The sequence below is a fragment of the Lissotriton vulgaris genome, chromosome 2_1, assembly GCF_964263255.1.
Source record: "Lissotriton vulgaris chromosome 2_1, aLisVul1.2, whole genome shotgun sequence".
Lineage (NCBI taxonomy): Eukaryota > Metazoa > Chordata > Amphibia > Caudata > Salamandridae > Lissotriton > Lissotriton vulgaris.
This window is the reverse complement of record NC_141687.1, coordinates 1,954,334,723-1,954,351,949: the sequence shown is the minus strand read 5'-3', so window position 1 is coordinate 1,954,351,949 and position 17,227 is coordinate 1,954,334,723. Positions and strand designations below refer to the sequence as shown.

The 17,227-nt window shown below is 44.8% G+C and overlaps 1 protein-coding gene across 1 annotated transcript in view; it reads left to right on the top strand.

The window, feature by feature from the left end:
- Window positions 1-17,227, top strand: part of FANCI (FA complementation group I) — a 636,131-nt gene that overhangs the window by 596,753 nt on the left and 22,151 nt on the right. The window contains exon 36 of the mRNA XM_086958134.1: window positions 14,775-14,870. Within this exon, the coding sequence (XP_086814260.1) occupies window positions 14,775-14,870 (96 nt within the window). The remainder of the gene's footprint in view (window positions 1-14,774; window positions 14,871-17,227) is intronic.

Here is a 17,227-nt window from a genome sequence, read left to right as displayed (position 1 = left end):
CGAACAGTCTATTTTGTACATTCCTTGTACCATCAATTGCTTCAATGACAGTCCATGTCATGTCATTGGTGGTATGATTCTTTTCAAGGAAATGGCGGCTCAGCTTAGTGGTTAGTTTCTTGCACCTTATATTACTTCGGTGTTCGCATATCCTTTGTTTCACTTTTCTGGTAGTCATGCCGACATACCGAAGGTTGCAAGAACATGTGATCAAATAGACCACATTGCATGAGTTGCAGTTCGTATGGGCCCGTTGCGTCCATACTTTTCCCTCTTCCAATGTCAAGGTTTTTGTGGGTTGTGTTAGATGACACACACTACAATCCGAGCAGGGGTAGTGCCCGGTGATTTTTGGGAGTCCCCACGATGTTGTTACTGATGGTGTAGTATTTGGTGGATCCTCTTTCGGGCGAGTGTGGACCAGCGTATCTTTAAGGCTGCGTCCCTTTTTAAAGGAAAAAAGTGGTTTTTCCCAGTCCTTTTTGAAGGTTTTGATAATGCTCCAATGTTTATTTATACTCTTTTTCATGGTGTTAGAGAGGCTGCTGAATGTCGTGACACAGGTAAGTGGGATCTGATCTGAGTTGTTAGTTCTTTCTTCAAGAAGAGCTTCCCTTGGCTGATTTTTAGCTCTTTTAAAGCCCTTGTTTAGTGTGGAGTTTGGATAGCCTCTGTATTTCAGTTTTTCGGTCAAATCAGCTGATTGGAGTTTAAAGTCTGTGGTTGTGCTGCAGTTCCTCCGCAGCCTGAGAAATTGCCCGTAAGGTAAATTTTCTTTCAACGGGCGCGGGTGAAAGCTGTTAAATTGCAGTAGATTATTTTTAGCAGTAGGTTTGTTGTGGGTCTTTGTAGCCAGTGTCGTACCGCTGATTGAGATAACCACATCTAGGAATACGATTTCTTTTTTGCTTGTGGTGTTGGTAAATCTCAAGTTCGGGTCTAGGGTATTGATCCAAGAGAGAAAACCTTGCAGGTCATTATCACTACCATTCCAAATGAGTAGGATATCGTCAATGTAGCGTTTCCACAAAAGCATTGACGAAGAAAAATTGGCGGTTGGTGGTAGGATATGTTTGGCTTCAAAATCTGCCACATACAGCCCCGCCACGCTCGGCGCGAAGGTACTGCCCATGGATGTCCCAGAGCATTGTAGGTACAGTTTGTTTTTAAATGAAAAAAAGTTTTCTTTTAGTGCTAGGGTGGCACAGTCGATGATGAATTTCTTTGGGGTCCGGAATTCCCAGTCGGTCGAATCAAGGGCTTTTTTAAGGACCTCGATTGTGTCATCCTGCGGAATACTAGTATAGAGGCTTTCCACATCTAGTGTAACAAGGGTAATAGAATTTTCAGGAAAGTTTATTTCTGTCAGCAATCGTAGCAGGCTCTTGGTATCCTTCAGGTAAGTCAGTGTGGACTGGACTAAAGGTTTTAGAAAATAATCACAAAATTGTGAAAGTGGTTCCAGAAGTGACCCTATGCCTGAGACGATTGGGCGTCCAGGTGGGGGGAGTTTGTTTTTATGCATTTTTGGCAGAGTGTAGAAGTAGGGTATTACGCTACTTGTATTCATCAAAAATGCGGCTTCATTCTTGGAGATCTGGTCATGGTCCTCTGCTTGTTTCACCATAGAGCTAATTCTTTTGGCAAGATCTGGGGTTGGATCCACTGCCAGTGGCGTATAATTTCTGACGTCACTGAGTAGATCCTTGCAAGTAGTCTCATACGTGCTTGTGTTTTGGATGACGATGCCTCCACCCTTGTCCGCGGGTTTAATTGTTATGGAGGTGTCGTTTTGTAGTTGGTGTAATGCATCAAATTCAGCGGTACTGAAATTCCCGAATGTTTTCGGGTTCTCGCAATGTTCTAAGTCCTTAAATACCGCTTGCTCAAAAGCCGTGATGGCTGCCGGTATTGTGTGTGAGGGTGGAATGAAGGTGGAGTTAGGTCTTAGACCTGTGTCACCTTTCCTCAATGATTCTAGTGGGTCTATTTTGCCATCAAAGAAAGCCTTCAATTTCAACTTGCGAAAGAACCCTGCTAATTCGCAGTGCATTTTAAATTTATCGGGTTTGGCTGTGGGGACAAAACCCAGCCCTTTCTCCAAAACTTTCAACTCCACAGGAGTGAGGACTCTAGTAGATAGGTTCGTCACTAGACTCAGACTCCGCTCGGACCCGGCTGCTGGTTGCTCCGGGTGTGGTTCGCTACTGGGTCTTCTTCCTGCCAGGTTACTCTGGTGTTCCCTCTCCTTTTGCCTCTGCCTCTCCGGCCGCTCTCTAAAAAAGGCTGCCTGTACTGTTGTTGGTAGTTGGCCGGGGGGATATAGCCTGGGTTCCAGCCCATAAAGGGAAAAGGTGGTTGATGAAAAGCATATGGATTTGTACCCATCCCCATTTGTGGGGGGTACCAATGTTGGTGATTGCTTTGATTTCCATGTCCACCTCTGTTTGTTCTGTTACCACGATTACCCCTTCTCTTGTTTTGTTTGAAGGAGTTGTTACTAGACCCACTACTATTCGATGAATCATCATCTGAGTAGTCTGGGTTGCTGGCATTCCGTGCTGGAGGGGTGAATGAGGCTGCAGAGTAAGGATATACTTTCTCCATATCAAATTTCTTTTGGTCTTTTTGGAGTTTTGTCACCTTTGATTGCATTAGGTTATCCTTGTATTCGCTCATCTCCTTGTTAAGTTCATCTAATCGTTTTTTATAGCCGGTGATAGTGGCTTTAAAGTGAGTCTCGGTTTCCCTGATTTCTACCATGATGGATTCCGAGAGTCTTAAGGCTGTTTTAATTATCAGGACCATCCAATCGCGTGTGCAGTGCCATGCGATTGCGGCCCAGTCCTTCCTGAAGGCAGCATCATTCAGAAAGATGCGAGGGGCATTGGTCACCAGAAGTCCTTTCGGTGCTGTGTTGGTTGTTAGATAACCCTTCATGATTGTGCCATGAAGGACAGTGCGGATGTGCTCTTTCTTTCTTTCTGACAAACTGTCCCATTCAGCGGTGTTTGCTATCGCCTGTGATATGTGAGGGTCCGCAAAGACTGCGGCATCTGACATCAACTCCTCGATTTCTGCCTCGGAGTATGTCAAACCCAGGTTCGCCATAGTGAGATGTTAGTTAAAAGACCAAGCAACAAAAGAGGCTCTTGTTGTCTTGCTCACAATAAAAGAAAGCTCTCACAGCTGTGCGCTGCTATAATATGTAACAACAAAGAGAGAGGTAGGGAGATTCAAAAGACACTCTCTTAATCCCCGGTTATATATCCAACAACAAAATAAGAGAGGTCTAAACTGGTCAAGCTCACGGCTGCCAGAGACGTGGAGCAAAAAAGATAAGCAAAATGTTTGATGATCACAGTCACTCTAGTTGAGTGGGATCACAGTCACTCTATTTGAGTAGGAAAGCCCTCACACACCGACCTAGTCAGTGTCATGCTTCATCATCGGGCCCCACCGAAGAGACCGAGTGTCTCTTCGGTGTGCTGCGACGCCAGAAAGACTGCGGAGCTGGTTGTGTGGGGAGAAAGTGTTGTGAAGGTTCTCAAATTAAAAGTGACTAATAGGGTATCAAAAAAACTTTAATAAGTGATCCCTAAGACACGAGTAAGTGGTAATATGTGTCTGAATTTAAAAGCCAAGGTTATTAGGATCTAATTTAAATTCAGCTAAATACCACAAATTAGTTAAAATCAGTCAACATGTTTCTGCCTTTGTGGTATGTATTCACCATGGCATTCTTCAGGACTATAACCCCGGCGGTATGGACACTCTAATAGTCCACCCTAACCTGGGGACGTGAAAGTGAAAAGGAAAGGTGAAAAAAGTGCTTAAAAAATGGGAGAGCAATTTGCTCAATCCAAAAAACCCCAAAATTCGGGGTGTATCAGCACCTGTAAGGAAAGATAAACAGACAAACATATAGAGACATACATACAATTAGTATATGCCAGCGTAGACTTATCGTAGTGCTCCTAAGATGGTGGCAAACCTGTGTGTGCACACAATAGAAACTAATTTTAGCACCATCCAAGTAGCCCTTAGGGGATGATTATATTGGCTAAGAGGTGAAGTGCTAGAGGTGGTTTAAAAACTACTATTGTAGTGAAAGGGATAAAACGCGGTGTGAATTCTCCATGAGAAGGGATCAATATGACCAAATGGTCGGTGACCCCCACAAGATGGTAAAAGATGGGGAACATCTCACTTTAAAATAGGGCGCTACTTGCACCATGGGTCTCGGGAGGGGGGTTGGAGCGCGATTGGCACATCCTAAGAGAAAAAGTACAGAGTCGAAATGTCAGCATAACCCATACAGCACACAGGCACTTAGCTTTGTTAGTTGTGGTGATCGTTCCGCTGTAGATGTAAACTCACGCCCTCAGCGCTCGCAGCCCGCTTGCAAACCTACTGCAACCCTCTAGACCGGACCCCGACGATGGAGAGCGGGGCCGGTGAATGGGTATAAGAGCGCTTTGTTTACGCGCTCGATTCCAATTTTTCTTCGTCAATGCTTTTGTGGAAACGCTACATTGACGATATCCTACTCATTTGGAATGGTAGTGATAATGACCTGCAAGGTTTTCTCTCTTGGATCAATACCCTAGACCCGAACTTGAGATTTACCAACACCACAAGCAAAAAAGAAATCGTATTCCTAGATGTGGTTATCTCAATCAGCGGTACGACACTGGCTACAAAGACCCACAACAAACCTACTGCTAAAAATAATCTACTGCAATTTAACAGCTTTCACCCGCGCCCGTTGAAAGAAAATTTACCTTACGGGCAATTTCTCAGGCTGCGGAGGAACTGCAGCACAACCACAGACTTTAAACTCCAATCAGCTGATTTGACCGAAAAACTGAAATACAGAGGCTATCCAAACTCCACACTAAACAAGGGCTTTAAAAGAGCTAAAAATCAGCCAAGGGAAGCTCTTCTTGAAGAAAGAACTAACAACTCAGATCAGATCCCACTTACCTGTGTCACGACATTCAGCAGCCTCTCTAACACCATGAAAAAGAGTATAAATAAACATTGGAGCATTATCAAAACCTTCAAAAAGGACTGGGAAAAACCACTTTTTTCCTTTAAAAAGGGACGCAGCCTTAAAGATACGCTGGTCCACACTCGCCCGAAAGAGGATCCACCAAATACTACACCATCAGTAACAACATCGTGGGGACTCCCAAAAATCACCGGGCACTACCCCTGCTCGGATTGTAGTGTGTGTCATCTAACACAACCCACAAAAACCTTGACATTGGAAGAGGGAAAAGTATGGACGCAACGGGCCCATACGAACTGCAACTCATGCAATGTGGTCTATTTGATCACATGTTCTTGCAACCTTCGGTATGTCGGCATGACTACCAGAAAAGTGAAACAAAGGATATGCGAACACCGAAGTAATATAAGGTGCAAGAAACTAACCACTAAGCTGAGCCGCCATTTCCTTGAAAAGAATCATACCACCAATGACATGACATGGACTGTCATTGAAGCAATTGATGGTACAAGGAATGTACAAAATAGACTGTTCGAAAAGGAACAGCGGTGGGTTTATCGTCTGGGGACAAATGTAAATGGGCTCAACGACGATATCCCTTGGAATTCAGTCCTGACATGAACTCTTTTGCTCCACCTGGCTGTCCAATTTTACACAAAACTGATCTGCTCAGAAACTTTTTAAATAGTTCATTCAAAATCTGAGTGCTTTTGTATCTAAGTCCACAGTTCAATTCCAGTGCTTAAAACCATAACTCTCTCTCTTTCTTAGCCAATTATGTGCTCCCACAGTGTCCCCCACCAATTTTTTGGTAAATGCATTGGTTTAATAAATCCAATGAATTCTAAAGTTACTGACTATCAACTAAACACTTGCTATTCGAAACTGTCGAATCCCACGCTCCCTGCTCCAAAAGACATGGCTTCCCTGGTTGCCATGTCAACTTTGAGCATGCTCACACACCCCCCTAGGCCTGCGCAAGGATAGGCTCCCTGCTCCAAGCCTCGATTCGATCAGTAACACGCCTTCCGTCCAAGGGGCGTGTGCGCTTCAAGCCTCACTCTCGCAAAGACACGCCCATCGCGAGAGCAGCGAGGCACGCCCAAACCCGGAATCGAGCGCGTAAACAAAGCGCTCTTATACCCATTCACCGGCCCCGCTCTCCATCGTCGGGGTCCGGTCTAGAGGGTTGCAGTAGGTTTGCAAGCGGGCTGCGAGCGCTGAGGGCGTGAGTTTACATCTACAGCGGAACGATCACCACAACTAACAAAGCTAAGTGCCTGTGTGCTGTATGGGTTATGCTGACATTTCGACTCTGTACTTTTTCTCTTAGGATGTGCCAATCGCGCTCCAACCCCCCTCCCGAGACCCATGGTGCAAGTAGCGCCCTATTTTAAAGTGAGATGTTCCCCATCTTTTACCATCTTGTGGGGGTCACCGACCATTTGGTCATATTGATCCCTTCTCATGGAGAATTCACACCGCGTTTTATCCCTTTCACTACAATAGTAGTTTTTAAACCACCTCTAGCACTTCACCTCTTAGCCAATATAATCATCCCCTAAGGGCTACTTGGATGGTGCTAAAATTAGTTTCTATTGTGTGCACACACAGGTTTGCCACCATCTTAGGAGCACTACGATAAGTCTACGCTGGCATATACTAATTGTATGTATGTCTCTATATGTTTGTCTGTTTATCTTTCCTTACAGGTGCTGATACACCCCGAATTTTGGGGTTTTTTGGATTGAGCAAATTGCTCTCCCATTTTTTAAGCACTTTTTTCACCTTTCCTTTTCACTTTCACGTCCCCAGGTTAGGGTGGACTATTAGAGTGTCCATACCGCCGGGGTTATAGTCCTGAAGAATGCCATGGTGAATACATACCACAAAGGCAGAAACATGTTGACTGATTTTAACTAATTTGTGGTATTTAGCTGAATTTAAATTAGATCCTAATAACCTTGGCTTTTAAATTCAGACACATATTACCACTTACTCGTGTCTTAGGGATCACTTATTAAAGTTTTTTTGATACCCTATTAGTCACTTTTAATTTGAGAACCTTCACAACACTTTCTCCCCACACAACCAGCTCCGCAGTCTTTCTGGCGTCGCAGCACACCGAAGAGACACTCGGTCTCTTCGGTGGGGCCCGATGATGAAGCATGACACTGACTAGGTCGGTGTGTGAGGGCTTTCCTACTCAAATAGAGTGACTGTGATCCCACTCAACTAGAGTGACTGTGATCATCAAACATTTTGCTTATCTTTTTTGCTCCACGTCTCTGGCAGCCGTGAGCTTGACCAGTTTAGACCTCTCTTATTTTGTTGTTGGATATATAACCGGGGATTAAGAGAGTGTCTTTTGAATCTCCCTACCTCTCTCTTTGTTGTTACATATTATAGCAGCGCACAGCTGTGAGAGCTTTCTTTTATTGTGAGCAAGACAACAAGAGCCTCTTTTGTTGCTTGGTCTTTTAACTAACATCTCACTATGGCGAACCTGGGTTTGACATACTCCGAGGCAGAAATCGAGGAGTTGATGTCAGATGCCGCAGTCTTTGCGGACCCTCACATATCACAGGCGATAGCAAACACCGCTGAATGGGACAGTTTGTCAGAAAGAAAGAAAGAGCACATCCGCACTGTCCTTCATGGCACAATCATGAAGGGTTATCTAACAACCAACACAGCACCGAAAGGACTTCTGGTGACCAATGCCCCTCGCATCTTTCTGAATGATGCTGCCTTCAGGAAGGACTGGGCCGCAATCGCATGGCACTGCACACGCGATTGGATGGTCCTGATAATTAAAACAGCCTTAAGACTCTCGGAATCCATCATGGTAGAAATCAGGGAAACCGAGACTCACTTTAAAGCCACTATCACCGGCTATAAAAAACGATTAGATGAACTTAACAAGGAGATGAGCGAATACAAGGATAACCTAATGCAATCAAAGGTGACAAAACTCCAAAAAGACCAAAAGAAATTTGATATGGAGAAAGTATATCCTTACTCTGCAGCCTCATTCACCCCTCCAGCACGGAATGCCAGCAACCCAGACTACTCAGATGATGATTCATCGAATAGTAGTGGGTCTAGTAACAACTCCTTCAAACAAAACAAGAGAAGGGGTAATCGTGGTAACAGAACAAACAGAGGTGGACATGGAAATCAAAGCAATCACCAACATTGGTACCCCCCACAAATGGGGATGGGTACAAATCCATATGCTTTTCATCAACCACCTTTTCCCTTTATGGGCTGGAACCCAGGCTATATCCCCCCGGCCAACTACCAACAACAGTACAGGCAGCCTTTTTTAGAGAGCGGCCGGAGAGGCAGAGGCAAAAGGAGAGGGAACACCAGAGTAACCTGGCAGGAAGAAGACCCAGTAGCGAACCACACCCGGAGCAACCAGCAGCCGGGTCCGAGCGGAGTCTGAGTCTAGTGACGAACCTATCTACTAGAGTCCTCACTCCTGTGGAGTTGAAAGTTTTGGAGAAAGGGCTGGGTTTTGTCCCCACAGCCAAACCCGATAAATTTAAAATGCACTGCGAATTAGCAGGGTTCTTTCGCAAGTTGAAATTGAAGGCTTTCTTTGATGGCAAAATAGACCCACTAGAATCATTGAGGAAAGGTGACACAGGTCTAAGACCTAACTCCACCTTCATTCCACCCTCACACACAATACCGGCAGCCATCACGGCTTTTGAGCAAGCGGTATTTAAGGACTTAGAACATTGCGAGAACCCGAAAACATTCGGGAATTTCAGTACCGCTGAATTTGATGCATTACACCAACTACAAAACGACACCTCCATAACAATTAAACCCGCGGACAAGGGTGGAGGCATCGTCATCCAAAACACAAGCACGTATGAGACTACTTGCAAGGATCTACTCAGTGACGTCAGAAATTATACGCCACTGGCAGTGGATCCAACCCCAGATCTTGCCAAAAGAATTAGCTCTATGGTGAAACAAGCAGAGGACCATGACCAGATCTCCAAGAATGAAGCCGCATTTTTGATGAATACAAGTAGCGTAATACCCTACTTCTACACTCTGCCAAAAATGCATAAAAACAAACTCCCCCCACCTGGACGCCCAATCGTCTCAGGCATAGGGTCACTTCTGGAACCACTTTCACAATTTTGTGATTATTTTCTAAAACCTTTAGTCCAGTCCACACTGACTTACCTGAAGGATACCAAGAGCCTGCTACGATTGCTGACAGAAATAAACTTTCCTGAAAATTCTATTACCCTTGTTACACTAGATGTGGAAAGCCTCTATACTAGTATTCCGCAGGATGACACAATCGAGGTCCTTAAAAAAGCCCTTGATTCGACCGACTGGGAATTCCGGACCCCAAAGAAATTCATCATCGACTGTGCCACCCTAGCACTAAAAGAAAACTTTTTTTCATTTAAAAACAAACTGTACCTACAATGCTCTGGGACATCCATGGGCAGTACCTTCGCGCCGAGCGTGGCGGGGCTGTATGTGGCAGATTTTGAAGCCAAACATATCCTACCACCAACCGCCAATTTTTCTTCGTCAATGCTTTTGTGGAAACGCTACATTGACGATATCCTACTCATTTGGAATGGTAGTGATAATGACCTGCAAGGTTTTCTCTCTTGGATCAATACCCTAGACCCGAACTTGAGATTTACCAACACCACAAGCAAAAAAGAAATCGTATTCCTAGATGTGGTTATCTCAATCAGCGGTACGACACTGGCTACAAAGACCCACAACAAACCTACTGCTAAAAATAATCTACTGCAATTTAACAGCTTTCACCCGCGCCCGTTGAAAGAAAATTTACCTTACGGGCAATTTCTCAGGCTGCGGAGGAACTGCAGCACAACCACAGACTTTAAACTCCAATCAGCTGATTTGACCGAAAAACTGAAATACAGAGGCTATCCAAACTCCACACTAAACAAGGGCTTTAAAAGAGCTAAAAATCAGCCAAGGGAAGCTCTTCTTGAAGAAAGAACTAACAACTCAGATCAGATCCCACTTACCTGTGTCACGACATTCAGCAGCCTCTCTAACACCATGAAAAAGAGTATAAATAAACATTGGAGCATTATCAAAACCTTCAAAAAGGACTGGGAAAAACCACTTTTTTCCTTTAAAAAGGGACGCAGCCTTAAAGATACGCTGGTCCACACTCGCCCGAAAGAGGATCCACCAAATACTACACCATCAGTAACAACATCGTGGGGACTCCCAAAAATCACCGGGCACTACCCCTGCTCGGATTGTAGTGTGTGTCATCTAACACAACCCACAAAAACCTTGACATTGGAAGAGGGAAAAGTATGGACGCAACGGGCCCATACGAACTGCAACTCATGCAATGTGGTCTATTTGATCACATGTTCTTGCAACCTTCGGTATGTCGGCATGACTACCAGAAAAGTGAAACAAAGGATATGCGAACACCGAAGTAATATAAGGTGCAAGAAACTAACCACTAAGCTGAGCCGCCATTTCCTTGAAAAGAATCATACCACCAATGACATGACATGGACTGTCATTGAAGCAATTGATGGTACAAGGAATGTACAAAATAGACTGTTCGAAAAGGAACAGCGGTGGGTTTATCGTCTGGGGACAAATGTAAATGGGCTCAACGACGATATCCCTTGGAATTCAGTCCTGACATGAACTCTTTTGCTCCACCTGGCTGTCCAATTTTACACAAAACTGATCTGCTCAGAAACTTTTTAAATAGTTCATTCAAAATCTGAGTGCTTTTGTATCTAAGTCCACAGTTCAATTCCAGTGCTTAAAACCATAACTCTCTCTCTTTCTTAGCCAATTATGTGCTCCCACAGTGTCCCCCACCAATTTTTTGGTAAATGCATTGGTTTAATAAATCCAATGAATTCTAAAGTTACTGACTATCAACTAAACACTTGCTATTCGAAACTGTCGAATCCCACGCTCCCTGCTCCAAAAGACATGGCTTCCCTGGTTGCCATGTCAACTTTGAGCATGCTCACACACCCCCCTAGGCCTGCGCAAGGATAGGCTCCCTGCTCCAAGCCTCGATTCGATCAGTAACACGCCTTCCGTCCAAGGGGCGTGTGCGCTTCAAGCCTCACTCTCGCAAAGACACGCCCATCGCGAGAGCAGCGAGGCACGCCCAAACCCGGAATCGAGCGCGTAAACAAAGCGCTCTTATACCCATTCACCGGCCCCGCTCTCCATCGTCGGGGTCCGGTCTAGAGGGTTGCAGTAGGTTTGCAAGCGGGCTGCGAGCGCTGAGGGCGTGAGTTTACATCTACAGCGGAACGATCACCACAACTAACAAAGCTAAGTGCCTGTGTGCTGTATGGGTTATGCTGACATTTCGACTCTGTACTTTTTCTCTTAGGATGTGCCAATCGCGCTCCAACCCCCCTCCCGAGACCCATGGTGCAAGTAGCGCCCTATTTTAAAGTGAGATGTTCCCCATCTTTTACCATCTTGTGGGGGTCACCGACCATTTGGTCATATTGATCCCTTCTCATGGAGAATTCACACCGCGTTTTATCCCTTTCACTACAATAGTAGTTTTTAAACCACCTCTAGCACTTCACCTCTTAGCCAATATAATCATCCCCTAAGGGCTACTTGGATGGTGCTAAAATTAGTTTCTATTGTGTGCACACACAGGTTTGCCACCATCTTAGGAGCACTACGATAAGTCTACGCTGGCATATACTAATTGTATGTATGTCTCTATATGTTTGTCTGTTTATCTTTCCTTACAGGTGCTGATACACCCCGAATTTTGGGGTTTTTTGGATTGAGCAAATTGCTCTCCCATTTTTTAAGCACTTTTTTCACCTTTCCTTTTCACTTTCACGTCCCCAGGTTAGGGTGGACTATTAGAGTGTCCATACCGCCGGGGTTATAGTCCTGAAGAATGCCATGGTGAATACATACCACAAAGGCAGAAACATGTTGACTGATTTTAACTAATTTGTGGTATTTAGCTGAATTTAAATTAGATCCTAATAACCTTGGCTTTTAAATTCAGACACATATTACCACTTACTCGTGTCTTAGGGATCACTTATTAAAGTTTTTTTGATACCCTATTAGTCACTTTTAATTTGAGAACCTTCACAACACTTTCTCCCCACACAACCAGCTCCGCAGTCTTTCTGGCGTCGCAGCACACCGAAGAGACACTCGGTCTCTTCGGTGGGGCCCGATGATGAAGCATGACACTGACTAGGTCGGTGTGTGAGGGCTTTCCTACTCAAATAGAGTGACTGTGATCCCACTCAACTAGAGTGACTGTGATCATCAAACATTTTGCTTATCTTTTTTGCTCCACGTCTCTGGCAGCCGTGAGCTTGACCAGTTTAGACCTCTCTTATTTTGTTGTTGGATATATAACCGGGGATTAAGAGAGTGTCTTTTGAATCTCCCTACCTCTCTCTTTGTTGTTACACGCGATAAGTTTATCACCACTTTGTCTGAGATAAAGTGCTGATGACTCGGCGATAAGTCCTTGAGAACATGCCCCTCAGTTTTGGGTTCTCCAATATCCATTGCACAAAGCCAAGGCTGAATTGTTTTGCTCGAGGTGAAATTTTCCTCTTCATTATGCATTTCTTCCCATATCCTTGATTCTCTAGGTTCCTAGGACTAGGAAGAGTCACCCATACTCGAGCCAAGCCTTTTCATCACTTCAAACTGACCAAGAAGGGTGTGGTATGCAGACCTTCGACACGCTCCCTGGGTTCCACAACTGTGTCTCCCTCTCTTCTTGGGATCTCCAGTTGCCTTCACAGGTACTGCCTCCCAATCTCTAGACCCTCCACCTTAATACCTGGAGATGGAGCCTAGATGAAACTTATTTCAGCTGGCTCAGGAGGTGGTTGATGTAATTCTGCTGGTGTGTTGCCCCTCCATGAAGTTGGTGTTTCTGAGAGGTGGAATAAATTTGTCGCTTGTTGTTGGACCCAACGCCCCCTCCCACTAACCTCTTTGAAGGCGCACCTGTCTGAGGTCCTTAGTTTTGCTCAATCGTTATCATAGCAGGACTGTGCTGTGGGCACAGTTAAGAGAAATATTGTTGCTTTGTTCGCAGTTCTCTAGCTTCCAGACCAGCCATCCTTTGTCAAATCACCAATTATGATAAGGATTTTGAAGGGACTGTCGCACCTTTCTGCCAATACCCTTTGTTATGCCACAATGGGATTTAAATCTGATTTCGATTTTTTTTAATGTAGGTACTTTTAAGCTTTCACAGTTGCTAATTAAGCCTGTTAACATTAACAATGTTTTTTCCTGTGGCCATAACCTTGGCAAGGTGTGTCAGTGAATTTCAAGCACTGAGTGTCTGTCTGCCTTTAACATGCTTCTTCCATGACAAATTGATCTGCAGAAATAAAGCAGCTTTTCTACCAAAGGTGGTGACCTCTTTTCATCTGGGGCAATACATTACCTTTTACCCACCGAGGAGAAGGTGAGATTACATCAGCTGAACTCCACGTAAGTAGTCCGTTTTTATATAGACCAAAGCTAAGAAATAGGTCTGACGACCAGCTCTTTGTAGAGTATGCAGTTAGCAAGAAAGGCAAGGCAGGTCAGAAAAGCCATTGTCCCTATAGATAATAATGTGCATAAATGTGTACTATGCCCTTGCCAGGAAGGAACTGTCACATGGAATGTCATGCTCGCTGCAGCAGAGCAAAGTCTCCTACATCAATGCTCGCCAGGAGTGTTCCTGTGGCTGAGATGTGTTGTGCTGTGACATGGGTTTCCCTTAAAGCCTTTGCTAAGCAGGTTGCCTCAAATTGAAGGTGAGAAGGGTGTCCATTTTGCACACTGGGTGATTCAGGGCGTCCTCGTGTGACCAATTCTTCAGACCCACCGCCTGGCTTTGGTACTGGTTTTGAATGCATTCCACATGCGAGGAATCTGCAGGTAGAAGTGTCCATCAGAAGATAAAGTTACTTACCTTCTGGAACTGTCTTTTTTAGTGGATACTCCATCTACCTTCAGATTCCCCAGTGATTCCTCACACATCCATGTCATGAAGGGTTGTTAAAGGTCATTAATAATACAATTCCAGTTTAGATTGTTGCAGTGCACTGCCTCAAATTGTTCTGCCTCTCTGGACTCGGAAAAATGGACAAGGAACTGATCGCAGGGCACCAGTACTAAATGACTCCAGTGACATCACCCTGGTGTTGCTTCCAATGACGAGATAGAGTTAGTGTCCCCTACCGGCTTGGGAGAACAATGGGAACGTTTCTGCATCCAATCTAGCATCTGTTGATATTCAAGAAGTGGTATTCTGCAGGTAGAGTATCCACCAGAAAGACAGTTACCGAAACTAACCCCTTCTTTTATGCTTGTCCTTTTATTGATACGTCTAAAGATCACCGTGCAAACAAACTGTATTTAAACAGTTTTTGCTATTTTGCGTGAGCTAGCCTCCATCCTCGCCCTTCTGCTAAATGTGTATCCCCCAAATGTTTGGAAGAGCAGAAAATTATGAGTTGTAAATTGCCATTTGTCCCGGTACAGCTGGGCACATTACAAAAGAAGAAAGTGGTGATTTTCCAGCTTGAGTGCTGAAGAAACTCCTAATATTTAACTGCTGTAGAGTTGCCAATTTTCTGTAAACCTGAATATATTTAATGCAACTTAATTTTCAGTGTTGCTGTGACATCTATATGCCGGAATTTAAGAAGTACAAGGGAATCATGTATTTTTTATTTTTCAGGCAAAGGTGCTTCGTGAGAGCAAACCCATCCCCAACCTGATTTTTGCAATTGAGCAATATGAGAAATTTCTGATCCATCTGTCAAAGAAGTCTAAGGTAAAACATATGGTTTCATATTTGAATGCAAATTGGCTTGTTGTATCTGTTGTACTCAAGTTTGGTTGTAAAAAACTGACATCACTGAATCCAAATGGCATCCTTTCTGGATCTGCTTGGTAACTTCTGGTAAAGAGGCCATGCGGCTCTGTGACTGGTGCTGCTGCAACAAAACCTCTAATTATGGTGAACACAAACTGCGGAAACATCTTTGAGCTCAAGCGTGAAGCCTGATGAGGGTTCAGATGAGGACTTGCCAGGAAATAGTCTCCATTGTGCTACTACTACAACAATTCGGGTGGTGTCAGTTCTATGCTTCACAGGTGCCAGGATCCAGAGCTTACTTAGGGCCATTTGTATGATCAACGTGGTGCAAAAGCGACCCCACTCAGAAAGGAGATTTATGAAGCCACGTAAGGCCACTTTGCTTGTTCCTGAGTGGCTTCATGCATCTAGAGTAATGCAATGCAGCTCAAATCGCTGTGTTGCCTTACTCTGCCTTGACAAAGCGTTCCATGAGCGTTGTGTCGGTGGTCCCATGGTTTTTGATGCATTCCTAGATTTTCCAGAACTGGTAGATGCATGTAGGAAGCTGGCTCTTTATATAGTATACCAAAAAGAGGTATACTGTGAAATGAGTCCAGGTATCCCCTATAAGTCGACAGGGGCTTGCTCTAGAAATCCCAAGCAGCTTTCTAGTAGTGTGATCGAGCAGCCGTAGGCTTATCAGAGAGGAGTGTTAGACATCTGCAATACACAGTCAATAAATAATGCACACAACTCAGTAATGAGATCCACACCAATTTATAAAAATAACACCTATGTTATACAACTTTAGGCACGAAGATCATCAAAATCAGGTAAGTACATTTCGAGTTATGAATTTTTACAGTTTTAAAAATGGGTCACAGTGCAATTTCTGAAGCGGTAAGCGACTTACAGGACGAGTCTCCTGCACTTAATGTAAGTATAGGGCACGGTCCACGGCTGCACCATCAGGTCACATGGGGTGGCTGGGTGCAGCTGTGCTTTTCAGCATCGGGTGCCCAATATTGTCTAGGGGGATCGGTCCAGTCAAAAAGAGGTTGCTGGCTTGGACAGGTAAAGCAGTCAGGCTGAACCAACAGAGGAGTTCAGGTCTCACGATGCTCGGACATGGGGACACCTTCGGTCCACTTCCACTCGGGTGCAGAGGTTTTTTAAAGCATTGGATTTTTCCCAGTCGAGTTACTTGCTGTTGGGGGTGGGGATTCTGCACCAAGAGGCTGCAGGTAGCATCGAGGAGTCCCCTCATGGTAAACAAAAGATGGGCTTCTTCTCTTGAGGGCTTGGGGACCACGCTGTCACTGTTGGCCCACTTCAACTCGGGCTTGAAGCGAAGGGTGCATCTTGGCAGAGGTCCTGCAGCTTAGTGTCTCCAGCTTGGAACCCTCGCTGCCTTTCAATGAGCCCTTGACGGATGATGTTTTGGGCACCTGGTCCAAGCTCAGCACAGCGGCTCCTGCAAATAGAATGATTGCCTACCACCATCACCCTGCACCGGGCGACCCGGTTTGCCTCACTGCCCACCCCACAAAAGCTTGGTTGTTCAAGCTTCCACTTCACGCGGCGCATTCCCTTCCGCACCCCTAGACAGGGTATACAAGAGACTGGAAAGCTTTGGGAAGAAAAGGTTGTCTCCCGCCAGACTAGCATTGCAGTCAGTGAATACTGCATGCCTTTTCGGCCGTCATTCCCATTTGACATGGGACACGTTACTTACCTTCGGTAACACATTATCTGGTAGAGACATGATCTAGCCGCAGATTACTTACCGACCCACCCATCCTCCCTGCACTGCGGAATTGTTGTTAGTGTCAGAGCTGTTCTTCTCCAGGGCCCTAGCTGTCTTTTTTTAACACACCATGGTCAGTCACTTCATATATACAAGTATCCAACAGGAGGCCACACTACAAGAGTGGAAAGAATAATAAACACAACTAAGTGGGATCCCACACCTACAGGAATTTTTACTGGATCTGGCATACCTAGCATTCACACGTAACTTTTTTGAATTTGAGGAACAGTACTACTAACAGGTGCATTGCATTTCAATTGGTAGCACCTTTGCTCCAAATATGACTTTGGAAACATTATATAGACAACATCTTGATAATATGGAGGGGTACCACAGCTGAAGCTACAATCTTTGCCAATTTGCTGGATGCCCTCGACTCCCATCAGATATTTACAATGACATTGGGGGGCTTGATGATACGAGAAAGACAGGGTAGGTTGATCACTGAAGTATACTATAAACCAACAGACTGGAACAACCTGTTACGGTATAAGAGTTTCCTTCCCAGAGGCCTGGGAGA